General features: G+C 41.3%; 1 protein-coding gene and 1 long non-coding RNA gene across 2 annotated transcripts in view; both read right to left on the bottom strand.

The window, feature by feature from the left end:
- LOC147121068 (uncharacterized) overlaps window positions 1-17,101 on the bottom strand; it is a 29,401-nt gene extending 12,300 nt beyond the window's left edge. The window contains exons 1-2 of the long non-coding RNA XR_015075381.1: window positions 16,813-17,101; window positions 15,975-16,012 (exon numbers count right to left, since the gene is read on the bottom strand). This is a non-coding gene — a long non-coding RNA (uncharacterized LOC147121068). The remainder of the gene's footprint in view (window positions 1-15,974; window positions 16,013-16,812) is intronic.
- Window positions 17,102-18,694: 1,593 nt separating this feature from the next.
- On the bottom strand, window positions 18,695-22,059 carry six2a (SIX homeobox 2a). Its single transcript, XM_085980492.1, has 2 exons — window positions 20,680-22,059; window positions 18,695-19,706 (listed from the first exon to the last, which is right to left on the bottom strand). Exons 1-2 carry the CDS (start codon window positions 21,243-21,245, stop codon window positions 19,376-19,378), a joined length of 897 nt encoding a protein of 298 aa, XP_085836618.1. The 5' UTR covers window positions 21,246-22,059; the 3' UTR covers window positions 18,695-19,375.
- Window positions 22,060-22,589: the final 530 nt, after the last annotated feature.

Consider the following 22,589-nt stretch of genomic DNA (forward strand, 5'->3'; position numbering starts at 1 on the left):
TTTGCCTCAACCACTTCTTGTGGTAGTGAGTTCCACATTCTAACCACTCTCTGAGTAAAGACATTTCTCATTATTTCCCTATAGGATTTATTGTTAACTCTCTTGTATTTATGGCCCCTAATTTTGGATTCTCCCACAAGTGGAAACGTTCTCTCCACATCTACCCTGTCCAACCCATTTATAATTTTAAAGATCTCTATCAGGTCACCTCAAGTCTTCTTTTTTCTAAAGAAAAAAGCCCCAACCTGTTCAATCTTTACCGATAGCTGTAATCTCTCAATTATGGTACCATCCTTGTAAATCTTTTTTGCACTTTCACCAGTGCTTCTATGTCCTTTTTATAGCATGGAGACCAGAACTGTGCACAGTACTGTAATTGTGGCCTGACCAGGGTCCTAAACAATTTTAACATAATTTCACTACTTTTGAATTCTATGCCCATAGAAATAAACCCCAGTGCTTTTTTAGCATTTGTAATTGCTTTGCTGACCTGCAATGCTGCTTTTAATGATTTGTTCACCTGTATCCCTAGATTCCTTTTGTCTTCTACCTCATTCAGTTTTTCTTATTTTCTAAGGTGTAGGTGATGTTTCTATTTTTCTACCGAAGTGCATCACCTCACATTTATCTATGTTAACATTCACTTGCCACTTAACTGCCCAGTCTGCAAGTTTTCTAATGTCTTCTTGTATTATGTTATATTCTTCCAGATGGTTAGCTATACCACTCCTCCCTCCCTGCAAATTTTGATATTGAGTTACTTATTCCTAAGTCCAAATCATTCATGTAAATTATGAATAACAGTGGTCCCAGCACTGATCCTGTGGAACACCACTTTCTAACTTCCTCCAATCTGAATAACTGCCCTTTATCCCTCCTCTCTGCTTTCTATTTTTTAGTCAATTGGCTATCCATTCAGCTATTTATTCCCTGACTCCACATAACCTAACCTTTGTCATGAGCCTACCATGTGATACATTATCAAAGGCCTTTTGAAAATCCAAGTATACGTCCTTACCCTTGTCTACTCTAGTAAAAGGATCAGAACAAGCAGAGAGTGTTGCAGCTTTTAAGAGAAAAGTGGATAAACCTTTGGAGCTGATGAAGATACAGGGCTATCAATAGAGATTAGTTTTGAATTGCTCTAGCCATTTATAAGATCTGGTACAGACTCCATAGCCTTCTCCTGTAAACTGTACCAAATGCAGTATGGGAGCGAGCCAAAGAGCAGGCTCAGAGTCGGTGGTTCATGTGGAGAAGGATGCCAGTCCATACTTAAAGGGGTAAATGGCCTGTTTCTGTGCTGTAACATTCTATGATTCTATCCTTCTCTGTATTACCTCTGCAGCTTTAGAAACAATAGGGGGTAGAAATTGGTTTAAGCGTGTTTCCAGGCACAGAATGGGTGCTGCTTTTGGAGCACAGGCCCAGTTATGTGAACATAACTAAGGACCCAAATTAGTCCCCTTATTAATTTAAATAAAATAGGCTGGCTGTCAGCACAACTCACACTGTTCATTGGGCAGCTCCTCTAATCATGGCATCATATTTCACTTCTGCTCCTACTGCAGCACTCTGCACCTGCTACACTCATTATTACTTCCCTCACCTCCTCATACCTCTGTCACCTTTCACACACTAGCAGCACTGTCAGAGAGCATGGAGGAGTCCAGCTCCAACCTGTTTGCTGTCTTCGTGCATGGCATTGAGACCACGTAGTCAAATATGGGGCGCGTGGTGCACTCTGTGCAGCGCAGGGGGACCCACAGTGATGGAGCCTCTGGTGACGCCTTTGACAGCACTGATGGAAACTCAGACTGTTGCCAGCTTGGCTCTAGGGTCCAGCAACTCATCTGGCTTACAAAGCCTGAAGGAGACTATGGCTAGGGGTTTTGAGAGACTCCTAACTCCCTGCTCTCTATTCTCACCCAGAGCAGTAGGAGTTCTGAGGCTCAACCCCCTGAGATTGGCATTGGGTCCATGGGAGAAGCACCTGCTGCACTCTCTCAGGAATGATTGCATGCCTGCTCCGTCACCAGCCCCTCAACCAGTGCCCTTATTTGTGCCAGACAGCTAGCAGGGCCAGACTAACCCTGGCCATCAGTCTGAAGCCGGGTCCTCAGTGGCCACAGCTCCTCGAGGTAACCCAGCACAGCCATCTCAAGTGCCCTCAGTGGAGGTTCAGCAGCCTTCCACCTCCCAAGCTGTAGCCACTGGGGAACCATCTCATAGGAGCTCTAGAATAGATAGCTGAACACACAAGACAGGCACTAGGGCAAGAATTTTGAGGTTTCTGACCTACTCGGAGTTGGGGGGCCCAGTAGACCACGTGGGGTCCACAGTGGCATGTGTCATCATGGACAGGTTCCCCTGCCCGGAAGCCAGCCTGACTGGACAGGAGGCTGCAACAAACAGGTAGGTGCGAGGTCTGATCCCCGGGGAGGGGGGTCCGATCCCCAACCCTGGTGGGAAGTTTTGATCCTGGGGGGGTGGGGGGGGGGTCGGTTCCCTACCTGGGGGGGTGGTGCTGTTGGGGCGGGCTGTTTGTATGGGGTGGGCTGATGGTGGGTGAGCTTGGGGAGCTGGGAGGAAGCAATCCTGCTCCTACCAGCCCACAAGGATTGCTCCCCGAGTCGATCCTCACTTTGCTGCAGCTATCGGGAATCCCGAGCTTGAGATGCCCAGCAGGCCACAGTTAAACCTGCATGGCAGGTTAAATCAGAGGCGTCAGTGCCTCATTATCATATTTAAAGTGCCAACCCACCTCCTGGCAGCGGGCTGGCTACCCGTCTCCGTCCCGCCCTGTTGGAGGCGGGTTGGGGTCGGGATTTAGATTTTTAATGCTTTAACTTCCTGCCCCAAGCCACCCGTTTTTCAGGTTCAGCAGGCCAGGCAGCATCCGTGGAGAGAGGAACAGAGTTGCTGCAGGTGCAGATCTTGGTGGTAGTAGCAAATATTCAAACGAGAACTTTGAAGGTCGAAGTGGAGAAGGGTTCCATGTGAACAGCAGTTGAACATGGGTCAGTCGGTCCTAAGAGATAGGCGAACGCTGTTCCGAAGGGACGGGCGATGGCCTCCGTTGCCCTCAGCCGATCGAAAGGGAGTCGGGTTCAGGTCCCCGAATCCAGAGTGGCGGAGACGGGCGCCTCACGGCGTCCAGTGCGGTAACGCAAACGATCCCGGAGAAGCCGGCGGGAGCCCCGGGGAGAGTTCTCTTTTCTTTGTGAAGGGCAGGGCACCCTGGAATGGTTCACCCCGAGAGAGGGGCCCGTGCCTTGGAAAGCGTCACGGTTCCGGTGGCGTCCGGTGAGCTCTCGCTGGCCCTTGAAAATCCGGGGGAGATGGTGTAAATCTCGTGCCGGGCCGTACCCATATCCGCAGCAGGTCTCCAAGGTGAACAGCCTCTGGCATGTTGGAACAAAGTTAACGTTTCGTCAGAACTGGAAAAAAGCAGGAAATGGAAAGCAAGTTTAGGGGCTGGGAAAATCCCCTCCCCCTTTTCCCAGCCCATAAACTTGCTTTCCATTTCCTGCTTTTTTCCAGTTCTGATGAAGGGTCTTCGACCTGAAACGTTGACTCTGTTTCTCTCTCCACGGATGCTCCCTGGCCTGCTGAGTTTTTCCAGCGTTTTCTGTTGTTTTTTCGGATTTCCAGCATCCGCAATATTTTGCTATTGTATTAGTGAGGGGATCAAGCCTGACTCCAGACAGTCATGGCGAGTGGAGACCAGAGCTATGGTTTGACCTGGAGTGAAATACTCGTGTCTGATGGGCGTGGGCGCCCGCCCTGTCCTCCCATGTCGCTGGCAGAAAGATGGTCAGGTTGCGGCCGGCCACGCTGGTAATCAGCATGTGAATCCTTTCTCTACTTCACATTATTCTCCAAGGGAAGAGTAGGAGCTAGGACAACAACCATCTGTACACCTGTTAAAACGGGAAACAAATCGACTCTAGCGCACATCAATAGCAGCATTTAACAGCAAATGCAACAACAACTTGTATTTATATAGCGTCTTTAACGTCCCAAGGCGTTTAACTGCATTCAGATACCAATGAGTACAATATATCGAGTGTGTTTAGAATTTCTATCAGTTTATATTTATTTTAATTTGTAACAAACTCGGTAGTATTCGGGTAGAACATTTAATCCTGGGCATGGCATATTGTATTCTGCTGACGACTTCATCACTTTTGCTCTTAGGAAGCGAATGCTTGTAGCCGTCATGCTCTCTGTCTAAAGTGCCTCACTAGCACCTGGCAGTGCTTCGCCCACAAGTGCAGGAGATTCCCAGGGTGACTGACAGATTGGCTTTCAGCCCAGATTCTGAGACGTCGCAGACTCAATTACCATGACACTCTGAAGTTACTACGGGTTAACGGATGGGAAGTGCACTATTCACGGACGTGAAAGATTACCGCCCTGACAACTGTACTTGCAGTATTTTAAAAGTCGCCTGACTCCTTTTCGAATGAACTTTCAGCATGACACGTGCAGCAAATTCCCAGCGGTCTATGCCGATTCCCATTACGTTTCAGCACCATGTGAACGGCCATAAATTCAGTTTGCAGACATCGACTTCATTTGTATGTCTGTTAATTTGGGACACTTCACACAAAATAGTAGTTTTGAGTCTTTCTGATTTAAAAATAATGACCATGACAAAAAACAAAGTGTGATTTCCTCTGGTTGCGATGTGTTCGCGACGTGCACACAGAGTGGGAAGATTTCCACTGATCGTTATTTCTGGCGAAATATTAAATCCGTTCTTTAATCATATTTTACGACTTCGCCAGGAACAGTGAACGTATGGAATCTTCTCTCTATGCTAGCGACCAAAGGAAATCTTCCCTATTATCCTTTATTTTAAATGAATCACGTTTTAAACGAAGAATCCTAGCAATACCTATAGCCAATTACAAACTGGGAATTACTAGCTTTCTGAAGTATATTCAATAAATAATATTTGAACCATCTGCAGTCCAATGGGCTCCACATTATTCATTCACTTTATTGTGAACTCACTACCACCTGGAGTAGTTGAGGCGACTCGCATAGAGGCATTTCAGGGAAAGCTAGATGAGTACATGAGGGATGATAGGGTGAGATGAAATAAGGTGGGAGGAGGCTGGTGTGGAGCCGAATGGGCCAAACGGCCTGTTTCTGTGTTGTAAAATTCTATGTATTGCTAATCACCAAATAAATAACTGCTAACACATTGTTACACTCATAAGGACTATATTTGGGTACATCTGTAACAACAAATCACCGTCTAGGTGGTGGCCGTTTCATTTCTTGACAGTAACTGCTTGTGTTTTGAAATGTTCCCTGATTGCATTTGAAAAAAGCAAACTTTGTATGTGCGCGAACTGAATTATGGAAAAGACATGTTTAGTTGAAAACGGACTCCTCGACGCAACACACAAGCAAGCCATGGCACTATCCTTCTGATCCTAGATTTGAATTTTTACCTGAAATCCAGGTGTTAACCAGAATGACAAGGTTGAAAATAAAGTTAAACTGTTAAAGTACCCAACTGAAGGGAATAATACTCGTTTCTGCCAATAGCGAATCGTTTCCTGCTTTCTGTTCACTTTATTTGGAAACCACAGATACAGACAGAACATGAATTAGTATTTTTCGCTTGTTGCTCTTTAAAAGATGCAGAATCACAGTGCCGATGACAAGTAATACGCTTCCAGTGAACCAAATGTCACAGCATAAGCTTTCAATCTTTCCGTATCTCGGGGGTGTTAGACTCCTGCAATGCCAGCAGATGGCAATATCTAGCATTCCCACTTCTGTTTGGGACGGTTACCTATATGTCCACGTAATAAGGAATGATCTTCATTCCGAAAAATAATCGGGAAAAGGTGCTTACTTCTCTTCTGAACAGCAAAGTAGGTCACTTGGCTGTGCTTCAAGTTAATGCAATGAGTTCAATTTCCTATTAATAGAAAAATGAACAACGCACAAAGTGCAGCAATAAAGCATTGAGAAATCAAACACACACTTAACTAAAATCGCGTCCTTGGAGATAAAAAAAACGGTAAAAAAACACAACGGATCAATGCAAAAATAGTGTATCAAAGAATGCCCGATCCTTAAACAGCAAGGACAAAGCGAGATAAATATATATGCTGTATTGTCCGGAAAATAATTCATGTTGCTTTCGTTTTCGCCTCTTAATTTTACTTTCCGTAGATATCCATTTGTACGATATGATACCAGAATGAAGTTAAATGAGCTTAATAATATGACATGTCCAATAAATAAATTAAATGGGACTAACTAACCAGCTGACAATCCACTCCCTCTTGAGTTGAGTAAGAAACTGAGGTAAACTGACGTTAACAATCCGCTGGTAACTTCATTACGAGACTCCTCCAGGTGCGGATGTGATTTTTGCACTACTTTGCCGACATCTCTTACAACAATGCGTCCTGTATCCAATGCAGAGTAACTCAGGTGAGACCGAGGGCTCGGCTATAATGACTGAAAATAACAGCTGTTCGCTACTGGAGGTTGAAGATATTCACCATTTGCACTTAGTGCTTCACTAACACACAAGAGGGCTTTGGGAGTCTTGGCTGTGCGCGATCTCATTTCAGTACAACTTTAACCATTTCCTTAGTTCTTTAACCCACGATAACACCACCAGCAACAATTACACTAAAAACACGAGCCTCACTAGGTCGGCTTTTCATCTATTTTGAAGTCTTTATAGTTATTTAAACCTGTAAAAGACGATCGAGGTGATTCACAACAAGATCTCGGGTTCAGAAAAAGACTTATATAAGTTCTGAGAAAGTCCGCAACTGGCTATGACCCGCTCTTGTGATGCCCATGGTCTTGTATGGTTGTACGAAGATTACTGTATTAAATTAAAAAATATTGCTGATCTTTTAAAAAAATCTCCGTTGTTCTGTTTTGTAATTCTGTTCAAAAGTGCAAATGAAATAAATGTAAACATCTTGATAAGGTGCGTAAAGTGCGCTGGCGCCTTTTCATATGCCTCACATAAGAACATAAGAAATAGGAGCAGGAGTAGGCCATTCGGACCTTCGAGCCTGCTCCGCCATTCAATAAGATCATGGCTGATCTTCTACCTCATCTCCACTTTCCTGCACTATCCCCATATCCTTTGATTCCCTTAATATTCAAAAATCAAAAAGGCACTGGTATCTTCCTTATATACAAATGTGATAAGACCCTCTGTAATTTATGATATATCGACAATTCAAGTAACATTGTATGTCCGCGTTGGTGCAGATAACATTGCTTCAACCCAGTACATAACAATCCAAATGAACTATATAATATATATATTTTTCACATTACAATTTAGAAATGGAATTATTTTTATTTTATTTTTTCGTCGTTACGTGGCGGGGCAGAAGAGCAGAATGGTCCAGAAAGAGGACATCTGCAGCTACTATCTATGCCGATTCGTTTGGCTAGCAGGCGGCAAATGCAGCAAATTTGTGATGAACGGGCGGGAGACGCTCAAGACATTCTTTCACTCGTGGGGAAAAGCGTACCGTGTTTTGCTTTGTTTGAGCCTAAATGTATAATGATTTTTTTTTTAAGTTGGTCAATTAACCGGATCCCTGGTTGAAATTTTAATTAGGCTTTAGGAATTAAACACGTTTTGAATATATCTATCTCTTCAGTTGTATTGGCAAACTTCCATTGTTTCTCCATTCTCAATGAGGAATTTCCCCTGTGACTTCATAGGTGGGATTCCGCCTGTGCTCTTTGCATTATGTTTTCACTTACGTCATGATCCTATGGAATGGTTCATCACAAAGGAGCGAGTCGAATTCTGATGTTAAATACGAAGGCGTAGATTCAAGACTCTGAACTCATAGACATTTGTGTTTTAATAAGGAGTTAATTAGCTGCAGGAATTTGTAAGAATGTAACCGTTACATCTGTGATTTACGCTAATGAATAATTTAAGTGCAACCAAGTACGTCAGCCAAAATATTATTAAAGGTTTATGCACCTTAGCGTTTAGTTGTGAAATTAAACCCTTGTGACTGTTCTCCTAACTGACTCTTCTTAGATTAAATAACTCCGGAATAAACCCATTCCAACTGAAAATGCATTTCTGTTTACATAGCTAGAAAATTAAGTTTACATAAAAAGTGCTCTTGTAATACATTCAACTATGTTGATATTGTTGCTGATGTTCAGTTGCTTATAGGTTTTTTCGAATGCCTGAACAAGCTTATATAAACGTTTTTTTAAATGCGTTTTCAATGCAGAATCGACCGTTCTGTCTGCTTTCACTTAACACCCAACTTAGCTGGCATATGTTGAAAAGTCAACACTCTGGGTTGGTAAGAAACCAATCTAATTTGATTAAACAATGTGCAGAGAATTGTTTAGGACATTAGGCTTCTTAGCTGAAATATTTGAACGTTCATCAAGTATGCATTATGTGTTATTGCTGGCATTTTATTTGAAGTGTTTTTGAACAGTGTTTTTGTGGAAAGTGGGGTGCTTTGGTGAAATCTACCATAGCCAGCAGCCCATGGAAAGTGGGGTATGCTGGCCATTGATCTTCTATTCTGAAAAATACCGGTTCATAACTATGGGTCATGCAAAAACGATCAGGAATATTTATAGTCCTATCTGCAGATCAGGTAAGATTTCCCACCAAGCGATCTATAATTTTTTAAGTAAAACTATAACTAATAAATCCAACAGGGAATTCAGGAGCAACTTCTTTACCCAAAGATGGTGAGAATGTGGAACTCGCTACCACAAGGAGTAGCTGAGGCAAATAGCATAGACGGGTTTAAGGGAAAGCTAGACAAGTACATGAGGGAGAAAGGAATAGAAGGATATGCTGACAGGGTTCGAGGGAGTAGGGGGTGAGGAAGATGGTGTGGAGCATAAACGCCTGTATAGACCAGTTGGGCTGAATGGCCTGTTTCTGTGCTCTACACTCGATGTATGCCTCAGAGACATGGACCATGTACAGCAGGCACCTCAAAGCACTGGAGAGGTACCACCAACGCTGCCTCCGCAAGATCCTACAAATCCATTGGCAGGATAGGCGCACCAACGTCAGTGTTCTTGCTCAGGCCAACATCCCCAGCATCGAAGCTCTGACCACGCTCAAGCAGTACCGATGGACGAGTCACATTGTCCTTATGCCCAATATGAGACTCCCAAAACAAGTGCTCTACTCGGAGCTCTGGCATGACAAGAGAGCCCCAGGTGGGCAGAGGAAACGCTTCAAGGACACCCTCAAAGCCTCCTTGAAAAAGTGTAACATCCCCACCGACACCTGGGAATCCCTGGCCCAAGACCGCACAAAGTGGAAGAGAAGCATCCGGGAAGGCGCTGAACTCCTCGAGTCTCTTCGCCGGGAGCAAGCGGAAGCCAAGCGCAGGCAGCGCAAGGAGCGCACGTCAACCCAAGCACCCCACCCACCTGCCCCTTCAACCACCGTCTGCCCCACCTGTGACAGAGACTGTAGGTCCCGCATTGGACTCATCAGTCACCTGAGAACTCATTTTTAATGTGGAAGCAAGTCATCCTCGGTTCAGAGGGGCTGCCTAAGAAGAAGAGTGCGCACATCAAAAAATCGAAATTCTGACAATGTTACATATTTACTGAAATGTCATAAATGTCTATATACAAATAAAGTAAAATATAAAGGGGCTAGGAAAGGACAAGATGATGGGACTAGGTGGATTGCTCTTTCAGAGAGCCGGCACTGACGTTATGGGCCGGATGGTCTCCTTCTGTGCTGCAAAATTACGATTTATGAAATATACGATCTTAGTTAGTATAAGTAATCACATACTCCACTATAGAATCATAGAATAGTACAGCACAAATTCGGCCGATCGAGTCTGCGTCGGCTCTTTCGAAGAGCAAACCAGTTAGTCCCGCTCCCCCGCTTTTTCCCCAATTTATTTTTTACAAATCATGACGAATTCGCCAAGCAAGGGATTTCATTGCTGGGAATGGAACAGCTTCCTATTTTTAATAGCCATTAAACGCTCCCAGGTCAGGTATAAGATAGTCCAGGTGGAAGGCCAAGTTATAGATTCAGGAGCGACTCCGCATTTACGCTGCAACTTTAAAATAATCACTCCCAAGCGATTTCTGCCTGGATCCAAGCTAAACTTACTGTGCAATTTGGGAATCAGGCCCCGATCTGAATCCCGGGGGAAGCAGAGTGAGAACCCCTGGAGTGAGTATTCTCATTACGCTTCGGTTTGACACTGCCTGGAGTGTAAATCAAGGGTCGTGACAAGCCTGGTTTACGAAGTGTTCATGAGGTCTTTTGGACACCGTGAGCACTTTTTAAATCTACCTGACTTCACTCAAACGTTTTAGAGAGCAGGGATTCTGCCTTGCCCACTCTCTAAACATTTGAAATTCTAACTATTGGGAGAGAGCTTTCTCCAAAACAGGACAGCTAATGTTCCAGCCAGGCAGGAGCCAAGGAATGTAAACAGGGTTCTATTTGGCTAGAACCCTAATCGCAGCTCCCAGTCTCGGACCGGAAACTGCAATGTAAATGCACCCTTAACCCCAATCTCATAGAACACCCAACTGCAAAAGCCGGAACGTTTCCATTTATCATATCAACCATCCTGCTGGCCTAAGTAATTTTGCCAATTTAGTGCCAAACATGGACAGTTTTGTGCAGTGCACCCAAGCCCTTCACAAACTGCTTGAGATATCTGTCCTTTATTTCAGCCATCAGAGAGTAGACTCATTTCAGCAATATGGCCTTAGTTCGAACCCCGATTGAAGAAGTGAAAGATCAGCGAGTGAACCCAGTGGGGATCCGGTGACATTGCAACACGTTAATTACAATGCTCTGCATGCAATATATGCATTTATAATGGTCAATAGCAAGAACTCCTACTTCGATGCTCATCAATAATGAAACAACAGGAACGTGATGGGGATGTCATATAAATGCTTCAAAATTTAAAGTATTGTTACCTCAAATAATAATTAAAAAAATTATAATTAGGGTTGGGTTTCACTGTTGTGTTCCAGCCGAAGTATCACTTGCACTCTTACATAGAATTACATAAAATTTACAGCACAGAAGCAGGCCATTCGGCCCAACTGGTCTATGCTGGTGTTTATGCTCCACGCGAGCCTCATCTCACCTTACTTCATCTAACCCTATCAGCATAAACTTCTTTAAATGGATCTGTACTGCCGCAAACATATACCATGGAACAGCAACTGTTAAAATGTATGTATTAGAGTGAAATAAATATAAACAGAACAAAAGAAAAATAGATGATTTCATCAGAACTCAGATGATAAACCAATCCATCAATTGTTTCTTTGCTTTAATCCAAGTAATTGTAAAGCATAGAACAGCGACATGCTCTTTTCAATCATAGCCTATTAAATTCATAAAGTGAGATAGACTGCTAATTCTAAAAATAGTGTAATTCAATGATTAGCCAATTGTGCAATTGTATTTCTGTGTGTGTGTAGGGGGGAGAGGATAACATATCCTATTATAAATGTATATAACATTAGTAAATGTCTTTGCCCTTAAATGCTGAAGGACCTGTCCTGTACTTCTAACATGTTCTGCTTGTATTTCAGGGTGCATTAGCACTGCAGCGAAAGAGAAATTTGGGGATCTGACTACATATCTTCCAGAAGTTAGAAATTTAAGTATTTCGAGAGTGGGAGAGGAGAATCTCTGTTTTCCAAACATTTAAATTAAGGTCAGGTAAGTTAACAAAATGTCCAGGGTGGCAACGAGGTTTGCACCGCATGGGATTTGCACTCTACGCCTGTCAAACTAAGGCCAATCCAGGGATTCTCACTCCGCTTCCCACCAGAGTCAGATCTGCCCTGACTCCTGATTTACACTGCCTTTGTACGACTTCCTTTTCACTTTCCTGTTTCATTATTGATGGACATCGGAATAGTTCTTAATATATACTATAAATGCATATATTGCATGAAAAGCCAAGTAAGCTGAAATCACTCCCTTCTACAGTAAAGTTGTACTATAAATGCATCCTTGGATTAATAGCATTTGTAATTTTCCTTATTTTTTTTAGTACTTTGCAACTTTGTGCAAATATTCCCGCAAATCTATATACCTCCGCCTATTATCAAATATGTCTTTCTATTTTGCTAATATTATTTATTAAAGCCATAGAGTTTTTTCAACAACAACATGCATATATCCTACATATATCATACACATATCTTAAGTGCTATAAATATGTACGAAGTTGAATTCGCCACTGTTCAATATTTGCACCTCGGAGTTAACCATCAGCACTTTCAGATTCAGAAATTTAAAAAAAGTTCCAATAATCTTATAATTATTGTACTACGTGCTGTTCATTTGGTTAGCATAATTGTCTTAACATGTCTTAAATTTTTAGGGTAATGGAATTTACCTAGTTATTAGCTGGGTCGCACTGACTCTCGCGGCATTCTATTTTTACATTTGAATAAACAGACTAGAGTTAATAATGATCACTTGATTATTATTCAGTAACCTCAAATAAAAATATAATTATGTAGGAAATAAATAGCAGTTGACTGATTTGTTCAGCATTTTCCGTTTTTATTGCAGATTTCCAATATGTGGCGTCCCCCGCCCCCCATCTCCCTCTGGACCTAGTAATCTATTTTCTTCTCGTGAGTTTAGCTATTTGCACACTAAACTTCAAATAGAACGACAATAGGATAACGCGCTATAAACCACTAACAGATTACTGAACAGAGAGATGAATCTTTTCAGCGACACACCACGGAGAGCCAGATATACATATAAAAGGTTAAAATAAATAACGATATAGATATATAACGTTATTTATTTTAAACGTGTCCCCTTTTGGTCAGGCCTCCATTACTAGAGGCATATACCGTGGGGCAAACTACTACTTACAATATTAATCTTTATTTATGTCTTCAACTGATTTTAAAATGATGCTCTTTCCTGTGATACATATTCTTACATGTAATTGAATCTAGTAGCTATCGTATTAGTTATATGTTTAAATTCCTATTGTAACACTTGTCTTATAGGTTACCTGCTGTCTGACCCCTAGGTCAAATTCTCAGTCCAGTCACTTAAATTCTGTGCTAAAGTTCAAAGGCACCCCTCCACAGCTGCGTATTTTCTGTTAGATTTTTAACATTCGCATTCAGTCACAAGTGTGCTGGATGTCACGTCAGTCCTCCAAATAAAATAAACCTCTGACCTGTTATCTACCACTGTTTTCTTCAATTTATCTTTACCGTTGCATTCGATTCAAGGAGCCCTATTTACTTTCCCTTCTCTGGGTGAAGCTGGTCGCTGCGCTTCGGCCCTGACACGCATCAGCGACTCTTGTGAAAGTTAACTAGCCAATTTCCAAGACCAGATTTAAAAGTCAATTATGGTCGAGAGAGCACTGGCAAATTTTGTTCCAACCTTTAAATCTACTACTATGAGGCAGCTTTTCGTATGGACCATATTACAGGTCAAAACAAACGTCTTGTTAATTTTAAATACAAAGCACTCTTATTGGCAAACATAGATGTAAACTAAAGGTAATACCCTTGGAAATATGGTCAACTTTAATGGGAAATCATCGTGTCTCCTATTTAATTAAGTATAATTGCACGGAATGCTAGTTTCATTTTCTTGAGTCCTTTTATAGACCTACATTAAAATCGATACAGAAAATATGGATATAATTTTAATCATTGCTGACTGTATTGTCTGTTGCACGTTCCTACATGCATTTCGAGTGTACAGTCAATAATTTTCAATTTATGAAATTGACCTGTAATCTTTAAGTAGGTAGCAGGGAAAGGGAGCATTTAACAGCATGATAAGATTTCCTTTTAAAAGTGGCTTTGCACGCGCTGGTTTTTAAACATTAAACACCGCTTAACCCTACGAGTTTACTGCTAGATTTACAACGAGGGAGGAACCAGCGTGGGGGTACTTTTTACAAACTGGTATCGGAGCGACACGATCAAGCTTCAAGTTTAGCTTACATGCAGATAAATCAAACTTCAAATTTAACTTCGTCCTCTTTGGCTGATCTGGTTTAACAAGTGTAAAATTCAGTTTAAAACCCTATTAAAATGGCCTCTATACCTAAATCCAGGTTCGAACATTTATTTAGAATAAACCCAAACACTATTATTTATTTGAACCGTACAAAAAAGTCAATTTAATGACATACCGTCGACAGTATATTATTTCATTAGATTTCTGTTAAATAGTTTTACCATCCGAATGACGTGCAAGACTGGTTAGCAGTCTAATATAAAATATTGTTACCACTACAACAGAATAAAAGGCAAGATTTATTAATATGACAAAGAAGCTTACTTGAAATGCCTTCTCGCATGAAAAAAATCGAACCCGAGAAGCTCTCAAAACCTACTAATAAAGCCTGTCAAACTCACGTGTCGACATGTTAATCAACCACTGAAATCTTACTGCGTGTTTTAATCTTGATTTATGGGGTTACTTTAATTATTTGCATAATCTGAATTTGTGTCGAGTTAAAAAAATTGATACAGACGAACGCTGGAAGAGACCACATTTATCTATGACATTTGCGCTGTATTAATTGGAGCGAGTACAGTTTTAGCGATTTGTGAGCTATATTTGTACGGTTGCTCTCTGACTCGCACACAATTAAAAGAAATCAAAATTATATTAACCTCACTTGAATGGGTTCACGCAAACTAGTCCAAGTGGGGCGACATCCCCTGGTGCGATTTAGTAAAGGCAAGGGAATACCAAAACCTCATGGTCCACCTGTAAACGTACCCCCCACCCCCAACCAAGAAACACAAGCCGTGCAAAAGGGAGATTTGTTTTGGTTGTTGCAGGGGCACAATTTGGAAGCGCTCCTTTTCAAGCTGACTTTTTCAGTTCTAAATCTTAAACCAAATAGTGGGCTATTTTCGAGGGATATGCGCAACTCAGCCTGAAGAGCACTTTAGTTGGTTGAGCTTGACAACAATGTCAAAGAGCACTGCATTTTTAAAGAAGCGAATCCGAGTCATGTAGCGCAGCCATGCGCCCCAAGGCGTGTATAAATTTCACAATGGAAATTGAGAAAATCCTATCAAACGAGTAAAAATCCAACTAAAAGGCGATTTTCCAAATAATTGTGTAAACAAATAACAGTGCAAACCTATAGGGGGCTCTGGCTGTTTGAGTTCATTTTCGAAAGTGGCTGAATGACAACTTGGATAGAAATTCTGCATCTCCAAATAAACGGTCTGCTTCCTTCCTATGCTGAAGATGTGTGATTAACAGTTAGACGTCCAGCCAGAGATTTTTCCTTCTTCTGTATGTTCCCCCCACCCCCCTCGGTTTTACATACACTTATTGCTGTAGAGTATTGCAAAAACATGACACTGCTTGTGTAAATCAGTGACCCTCACACACGCAACACATCGCTGTTGCTTTTAACGTGTGTGTGTGTCAGTTGTCAAGCGGACAATGCACCTACTTCTCTCTTTGCCCGCAGTGGGTGGGAAGAGATGGTAAAATCAATGGAAGCCAACTCGTTATTAAATAATGCATGTTTCCCTCTCCAGTCCTTTTTAATTTGGCCCATGAAGTATAAATCAGAGGAGCTGTCTAACATTTGATTGACACCCTCCTGCGTTATTAAATAACTTGGAAAAACTGGTTCTTTTGACTATTTATAACACCGTATTTCCTGTTAGTAGATGGACAATACTCTATTTGAAATTACAGTAGATTATCATATTGTTAATCAACACGTGAATAAATAATAGACTTTGATTACCTAGCATGTGGAAAGCAATATTATTTTTCATATGCAACCATTGTAATTAAACGTTTTACTTGCTTACAATGCATAATTGCTGAATTTTATTAGAAGCGTTGCTTCTGTGATAATATGTATTTTTATGGCAGTCTCATTAAATTGATTAATCTAAACACTAGTTTATTTAAAATGCATTACCTCTCTCGGCAGCCTGTGTTCGACCAGGTTATTTCGGTCTAAAACGGGCAATAAACGCAATTCACGTCAAAGTATTAATGTTTTAAAAATACCTTTATATTATACTATATTTAGATGCAATTACGCAAGAAAATGCCCCGAAGCACTTAAAAAAACTCAAAGCAAAATTAATCTCAATTATCTTGCATTTTACTTCTATTTTATACATAATACTGAACCACATCATAATAAGATTAATGGAACGGGTAAATATATCAGACTGCTGGGAGAAAATATATTTAATATTCATTCATCGCTACTGTGCATTTACTTTTTAGATAAAGAAGAATATCTATATTAAGTGTTAAGTAAAACTACAGTATATAATAAATTCTTCGACACACACAAAGTATTTTGTCTGTGGCGTAAAGCACGATTATTTTAAGGTAAATATTATTCTAAATTAGTCTAGGCATTAGCATCCAAGCAAATGCTCTGACATACTTCGCAAATCCTGTCAAAGATGGCGAGCGCGACTGCACTAATACAACTTCAACTCAAATTACTTCCGATTGAGCACGCACAATTAAACACGACTCACTCTTAGTATCAAGGCTCTTCACTTCCCTTTCCCCAAAATAAATACATCTTTAAAATTAAAATAAGAAAAAAGTTCAACAGAGCTGAAAGTAAGAAACATTGCTGAAGTACAGAGGATGAGGTAATTGAATATGTTTACTTAACCACAGAAACATTGTATATTTATGAATTTGTTGCTTCATTGCCCATGTTGCAATACAACACGGGAGTTGGAGTGTTCAGCAGTTAAAGAGTATATAAACATTAAAAACAGCAATACCTTCTACTGAATCATAGCATGAGTGAACCAGTAAAGTAACCTAGGCTCGAGGCTACCATGCACGACGACGGTCAGTCTAATAAATGGCACCACTCTCGTCTGCTATTTTGAGGTAATTTTTATAAAGCGTATCCCGTATATTAGGTTACAGTTATGTGATATATAGAGCAGTCGATTTTCAAGTTGTAATATCCCTTTCAAGCCTGCTCATAACCCACCCCCTTCTTATCTGTAACTACGTCACTGTAACCATTTCTTTTCTGTAACACGTTTTTGCTTTATTGCATAGCCTATTTACTGATAAAAATCGTCTCAGAAACAATTGGGCTATACTCCGATCATGACTGGTAACTGCGTGAACATTAAAGTGATATAGCATTTCATAATAGACAGGAAAATATACTCTGTAAAATTTAAACAGAATCGTGGTCATGGAGAATGCCTCATGATTATTATACCATAACGTTGCTTTATAACCGAAAGCAGAAAATATCTATTTTAACAATGTAAAGATAGTATGCAATGACTTCCTGCGACTACGTTATGTCAAAACACCAAACTCGCATAATAGGCTTTCCGAGATGATAGTCAGGCAGAAAGACAGTTAGGCATAGACAGACAGACAGATAGATAGATTTACAATTGCCACCAGACATCGAAATAAAAGAATTGTCCTAGAGATCTCAAGCCCCAAATGATGTATTGTAAGGGCCCAAGAACAAATGGTTGCTGTTACTTATGCTACTTTTATAGTTTTTTATCCCACGAGTCACATTTGCTGTCAGCTTTATTTGCCCAGTGCAGATTTAAACGTATAATTAGCTTCATTCGCCACTGGATATTACTGCAGTGAAAACACTATTGACTATAATACTTTAAACTCAAATTAAGAACCCTCCGTTTACAAGATGCACACAGCGCCTTCCTTCAATAATACGCAGTGTTCTGTATCACCGACCGCGCGCTGCTCAGTACTTTATTACCAGTGTATGGAGAATAAGAGAAGCCCGGCATCGCAGTTTGTTTTGGCCCACACGTATATGATCACGTATATCACTTAAGTTACTGCAAGAGGCTTTGGGAATAAAGTTAACTTATTGCTTGCATTTCAAGAGGGGTCAAATGACATTAAAAGCAGTCTGGTCATACAGCAGTCAGAGTGAACGTGTGTGTGTCAGCAATATACTTAACTGAACACTGAAAATTCCGGAATGACCCTGTATACCGAACACACACATTAAACTTTTAAGTGTATCGTTCTTTCCTTTTCGTAATTTAAAAACGAAACAATGTTAAAACTAGTTTTATATGGCTACACTGTTATTCGGGGATATAAAAAAGCTATCACGTGAAAGACATTTGGGGCTACAAGAGCCATCTGTATTTTTGTATAGAACTTAACTTAAATATGCTTTGTAGCCGCATAACAGTCAGGAGGGGAGGGTTTTATATTATACTGGCTTAAACAGCAAACGGATTTGTGTGGCTCGTTCTCCCACTTTGGACACTGATTTGAAGTAAGCAGCAATCATTTTTTAAAGGCCCATTACGTATTTACTTTTTTTTCCAATCTCTTCATTGTGGCGTATTAAAAATACAACGTCATAATTAGGCTAACAATAATTAACTGCAATCTTTACACAAACGCAGTGGTAACTTTAGCATATACCCTACGGTGTGATATTAAAGTGAAACATATCGCTATGGTAAAGGCGACAGCTGGAACCGCTGCCATTCATTGTACAACAAGTACATTCTCGCACTTAATTAAGTATCGTGAAATATAAAACCGTGTTGAAGTCGATATTAAAATATATAATTAAGTTGTAGCTCAATATTTGGAGGGGCGGGAGGGAAGAAAGCAAACGTTTCAGACTTTAGCTGTGTTCTGTTTTTATTATAAAATAAGCAGGATTTCCCCCCGAAGATTGAAGTCACGTAATATAAACAGTAATAAAACAATTTTTATGCAGCGTGCGAGTATTCCTTCTTCAAGACTGAGATCATTTCTAATGCTTGGAGAAATTGCATTATATTTTTACGGATATTTTTCAGTCCAATATAGCTGCGATTACACGTTCCACGCATTCTACTACAGGAAAGCCAGCTTTCTGTACAGTTTTCATCTACATGTAAATGATCTTCCTACAGCGTGTGTTTTTTTTAGGTTTTTTTTAGCATATTTTATCAAAACTTAAAATGCTCGTCTTGCACGCGATTACAAACCTATTCACTCTTGTAACCTGGATATATCGATATGTGGTGTAATTTTAAGTGGGAGCAAAACTTCGAGATCGTGATTTTGTGACCAGTAAAATAAAAACTTGTCTGTCTAAACAAAAACATCCTCCATTATATAAAAACCTTAAGACTTTGCTACATCAATCTCTTATGTGTTCTAATACAGTACCTTAAACCTCGAATAGCTATATCCATCATTCCTTCCCATGGTTGACAAAATATCCACTAAAGTTTTTTTTATGTACATCGCTTAAATGTCAAGTAAAATATATAAAGGATAATCTTGAGAGTGTCTTTAATTGTTCGAAGATTGTTTTGTTTTTTACGAGCCGAGGTCCACTAAATTGGATGACATGGGGTTGAGCATGGAGTCCTGTAATGCATGGTGGTGTATAACATCTGAGTTAGGTACTGCAACGGCGCTAGGACCCGGGGGCGCGGCCAGGGTGTGCAGAGGCTGCAGGCTGGTGTTGGAGCTCTGGCCCAGGGATCCCAACAGCAGTGCCGGGCTGCTCGAAGTGTGATCCGGCGTTTGAGATGGAGTCTTTTCCTCGTCCGAGCTCGCTAACATATTTTTGTTCCCATTCATGGAAGGATTCATTTGGTTGTGGCCGCCGCCTGTGACGTTGGAATTGGAGTTCTCGTTGTTTTCTCTGCAGGGGGAGGGGGGGGGGGGGAAGAAAAAAGAAAATCAAACAAATAAAGAGAAAATGGGCTTTTCAAATGTGAAAGAGCGAAGTTGAATAAGAAGCAAGGCGCAAATCTATTAAAACATGGAATCATTACAAAAACCACGTCAAAAATACCCTCAATGGCTATGTGCGTGTCAAAGACAACGCGCCAGAAACCAGAGCTTTAGAAACTTACATATTATTCTTCTCAACCTTTTTTTTGGACTTTTTAACAATAGTTGGTGGTTGAGTGACGGAATAACGCTTGGAGGTACTGGAAAAAGTTACAGTTCGCACAATTCAGATTTCAAAACCTACCCTTTATTTTTAAAAAATACCCGAATGGGCCTGGCGCTGATGAATAAACCGGGATACTTTCAAAATGTCACTTAGTTTTAAAATCAACCGGGCTTGGCAGCGCCCGGCCACAGAACACACGCTTACTTTTTAAACTTATATACGGATATAAGCTACTGTAACTCACGGCGAGAGTAAATGTATATATTTTCTATACTATATATCCTCTAGCTGTGTGTGTCAGAAACAGAAAGATGACACTCGGTATAAACAGTTCGTAACCTTTTCGTCCTCACTTAACGGTTCGTGACATTACGAAGAAAAAAGTTACAACTTTTTTGCAGCCGCAGCACCGGCTTTTCGCCACCCGTGTGGAGTTTGATATATAACACAGACAGAGTCTTAAGCTACACTTCGGTTTCTGAGGTTACTGTCAGCTCGGTCGTACTTTTTAAAGAAAAAATCCTGTAGCTATAAAAGAAGCAATCGTATTTTTTTAAAGAGTCTGTGAACGGCTCCTGAATCGATGGTAGAAGAGATAGACGGATTGATCGGGTTGCTGCAAAACGAGAAATGCTGCAGCTTGCACCGAGCGAGATAAGTAAAAATAGTTTCATTGAGTAATGGAAAAATGTATGTAGATATTTTTGTTACTTACTCGTACCTTTCCTTGGCTTCGGCGGCTCGGTCCCTCTGCCTCCTGTTCTTGAACCAGTTGCTGACCTGTGTGGTGGTGAGGCCGGTGGCCTCGGCCAACTCCCTCTTCTCCCGGGGCGAGGGGTATGGGTTGTGAGCGTACCATTCCCGCAGGACGCTGCGCGATTTCTCTTTGAAGCAGTAGCTCGTCTCCTCGCCGTCCCAGATGGAGCGCGGCAGTGGGAACTTGCGCCGGACGCGGTACTTGCCCACGGCCCCCAGCGGCCGCCCCCGCAGCTTTTCGGCTTCGATGTAGTGCGCCTTCAGCCACAGCTGCTGCAGCTTTGGGTGGTTGTGCGGGGAGAACTGGTGGCTCTCCAGGATCTTGTAGAGTTCGCGGAAGTTGCCTCGGTGGAAAGCCACCACGGCCTTGGCTTTGAGGACGCTCTCGTTTTTATGCAGATGCTCACAGGCAGGTAGTGACCACAGGAAGCGGCCGAGCCGCTCGATGTTACCTCCTTGCTGGAGGACTTCGCACACACACGCCACTTGCTCTTGAGTAAAACCAAAAGTTGGAAGCATCGACATATCTCCCCCGCCTTGAGATAGTCTAAAAACACATCCAGATCCTGAATAGAAAAAAAGTGTTCCCCTCTGTGCCTCTCCTTCACTTGAAGGCTACAGTCGCTACCAGCACTTTTTAGTTGTAGACGCATAAAACATAATCTTTCTTTCACAGAAGACCCAACATACTGCACTTGAAGACGTCCAGAGTGCTCTCCCTTCGTTTTTAATAATATTATTCTAAGTTGGCATGAATAGTCATTATGTAGGATTTGATTGGTTGGTTATCTGACCTACGGATAGTGAGGATAAGACAATAGTTAGTCAAATTATTTGCCATGGAGACGCTGTCACTCAAAGTAACCCGATCCCCTTTGAGGTGTCTCCCTTGCTGAGCTAACAGATTGCAGCTCCAGCCCTACCTTGTAATACTGTACCACGTTATGCGATTCCAGCTTGACAATCGAATCGACTACAGGGAGAACAAGTCCCGCTTTAATTCTCTTATTACAGACTTATTTTTCTTCTTGTTCTGTTGCTGCCTGGCTGTATATTTATTTGTTTCAGCTGCTTTGACAAGAACCTCGTGGAGCCTCTTCGATGATTGACACCGCAGTAAGCAGCACAGGAGAGCGCTTTCTTTTGCGGCAACGATGCCGAAGAACACAAGGGTGGCGCCAGTGATCTGGAAATAACGCGGGGACGTGATCGCGGTGGGCTCTGGTATCTGTAGTTACATCTCCGATATTCTGCAATACTTTGACCCTATTTGTTGAAATACAGCTCCCATAATGCTTTTCTGGGGGGGAGAACAATTTTTCATTCGATTGAGGTTGGCCAGAACTACTGCATTAATAACCCGGCCCTCACCTCATTATTTTATAGAGAAATATGCTAGTATCATAATGCAACTTTTAAATAAATTATGGATTTTGAAAACGTGCAATATTATCATCGTGCGAACGCGTATAATAATCACAGTTTGGAGTAGTACTGGAAGGATGCCTTTATGTAGAAAGTCAGGATGGAGATACTATTTTGTTTACAGACACTTGCATGAATCATTTAGACAAGAGTTAAATTTTGTATTATTAAATTGCAGTTAAACAGCAATACTTTAGCAATGTTAAATGGTTGATGCTATTTTGAGAACCGAAATTTGCAATGTTATGTGATTGTCGATTTTGGTGGGAAAGGAAATAAGAGAGCAGAACTGATCAATGTAACATATTGCAAGCTTTATTCTTTGAAGCATTTGTATATCATTGTTGGGTTAGCAAGCTTTAATTTCATGACACTTGATAACAAAAGGGAGGAAGGGTTGGCGATAGTGATGGCGTGTGCTGTGTGTGTGTTGGGGAGGGAGGG

Source organism: Somniosus microcephalus, chromosome 3 (assembly GCF_052327205.1).
Source record: "Somniosus microcephalus isolate GS21.2 chromosome 3, FLI_Smic_1.0, whole genome shotgun sequence".
NCBI classification, from domain to species: Eukaryota; Metazoa; Chordata; class Chondrichthyes; order Squaliformes; family Somniosidae; genus Somniosus; species Somniosus microcephalus.

What these genes read in the sequence shown, in the direction of transcription:
- six2a (XM_085980492.1), bottom strand. Translation starts at nt 21,245, where the DNA reads ATGTCGATGCTTCCAACTTTTGGTTTTACTCAAGAGCAAGTGGCGTGT. An exon ending in GAAGCCAAGGAAAGGTACGA is followed by an intron (nt 19,707 to 20,679) that starts GTAAGTAACAAA and finishes CTCCCCCTGCAG; the next exon opens with AGAAAACAACGAGAACTCCA.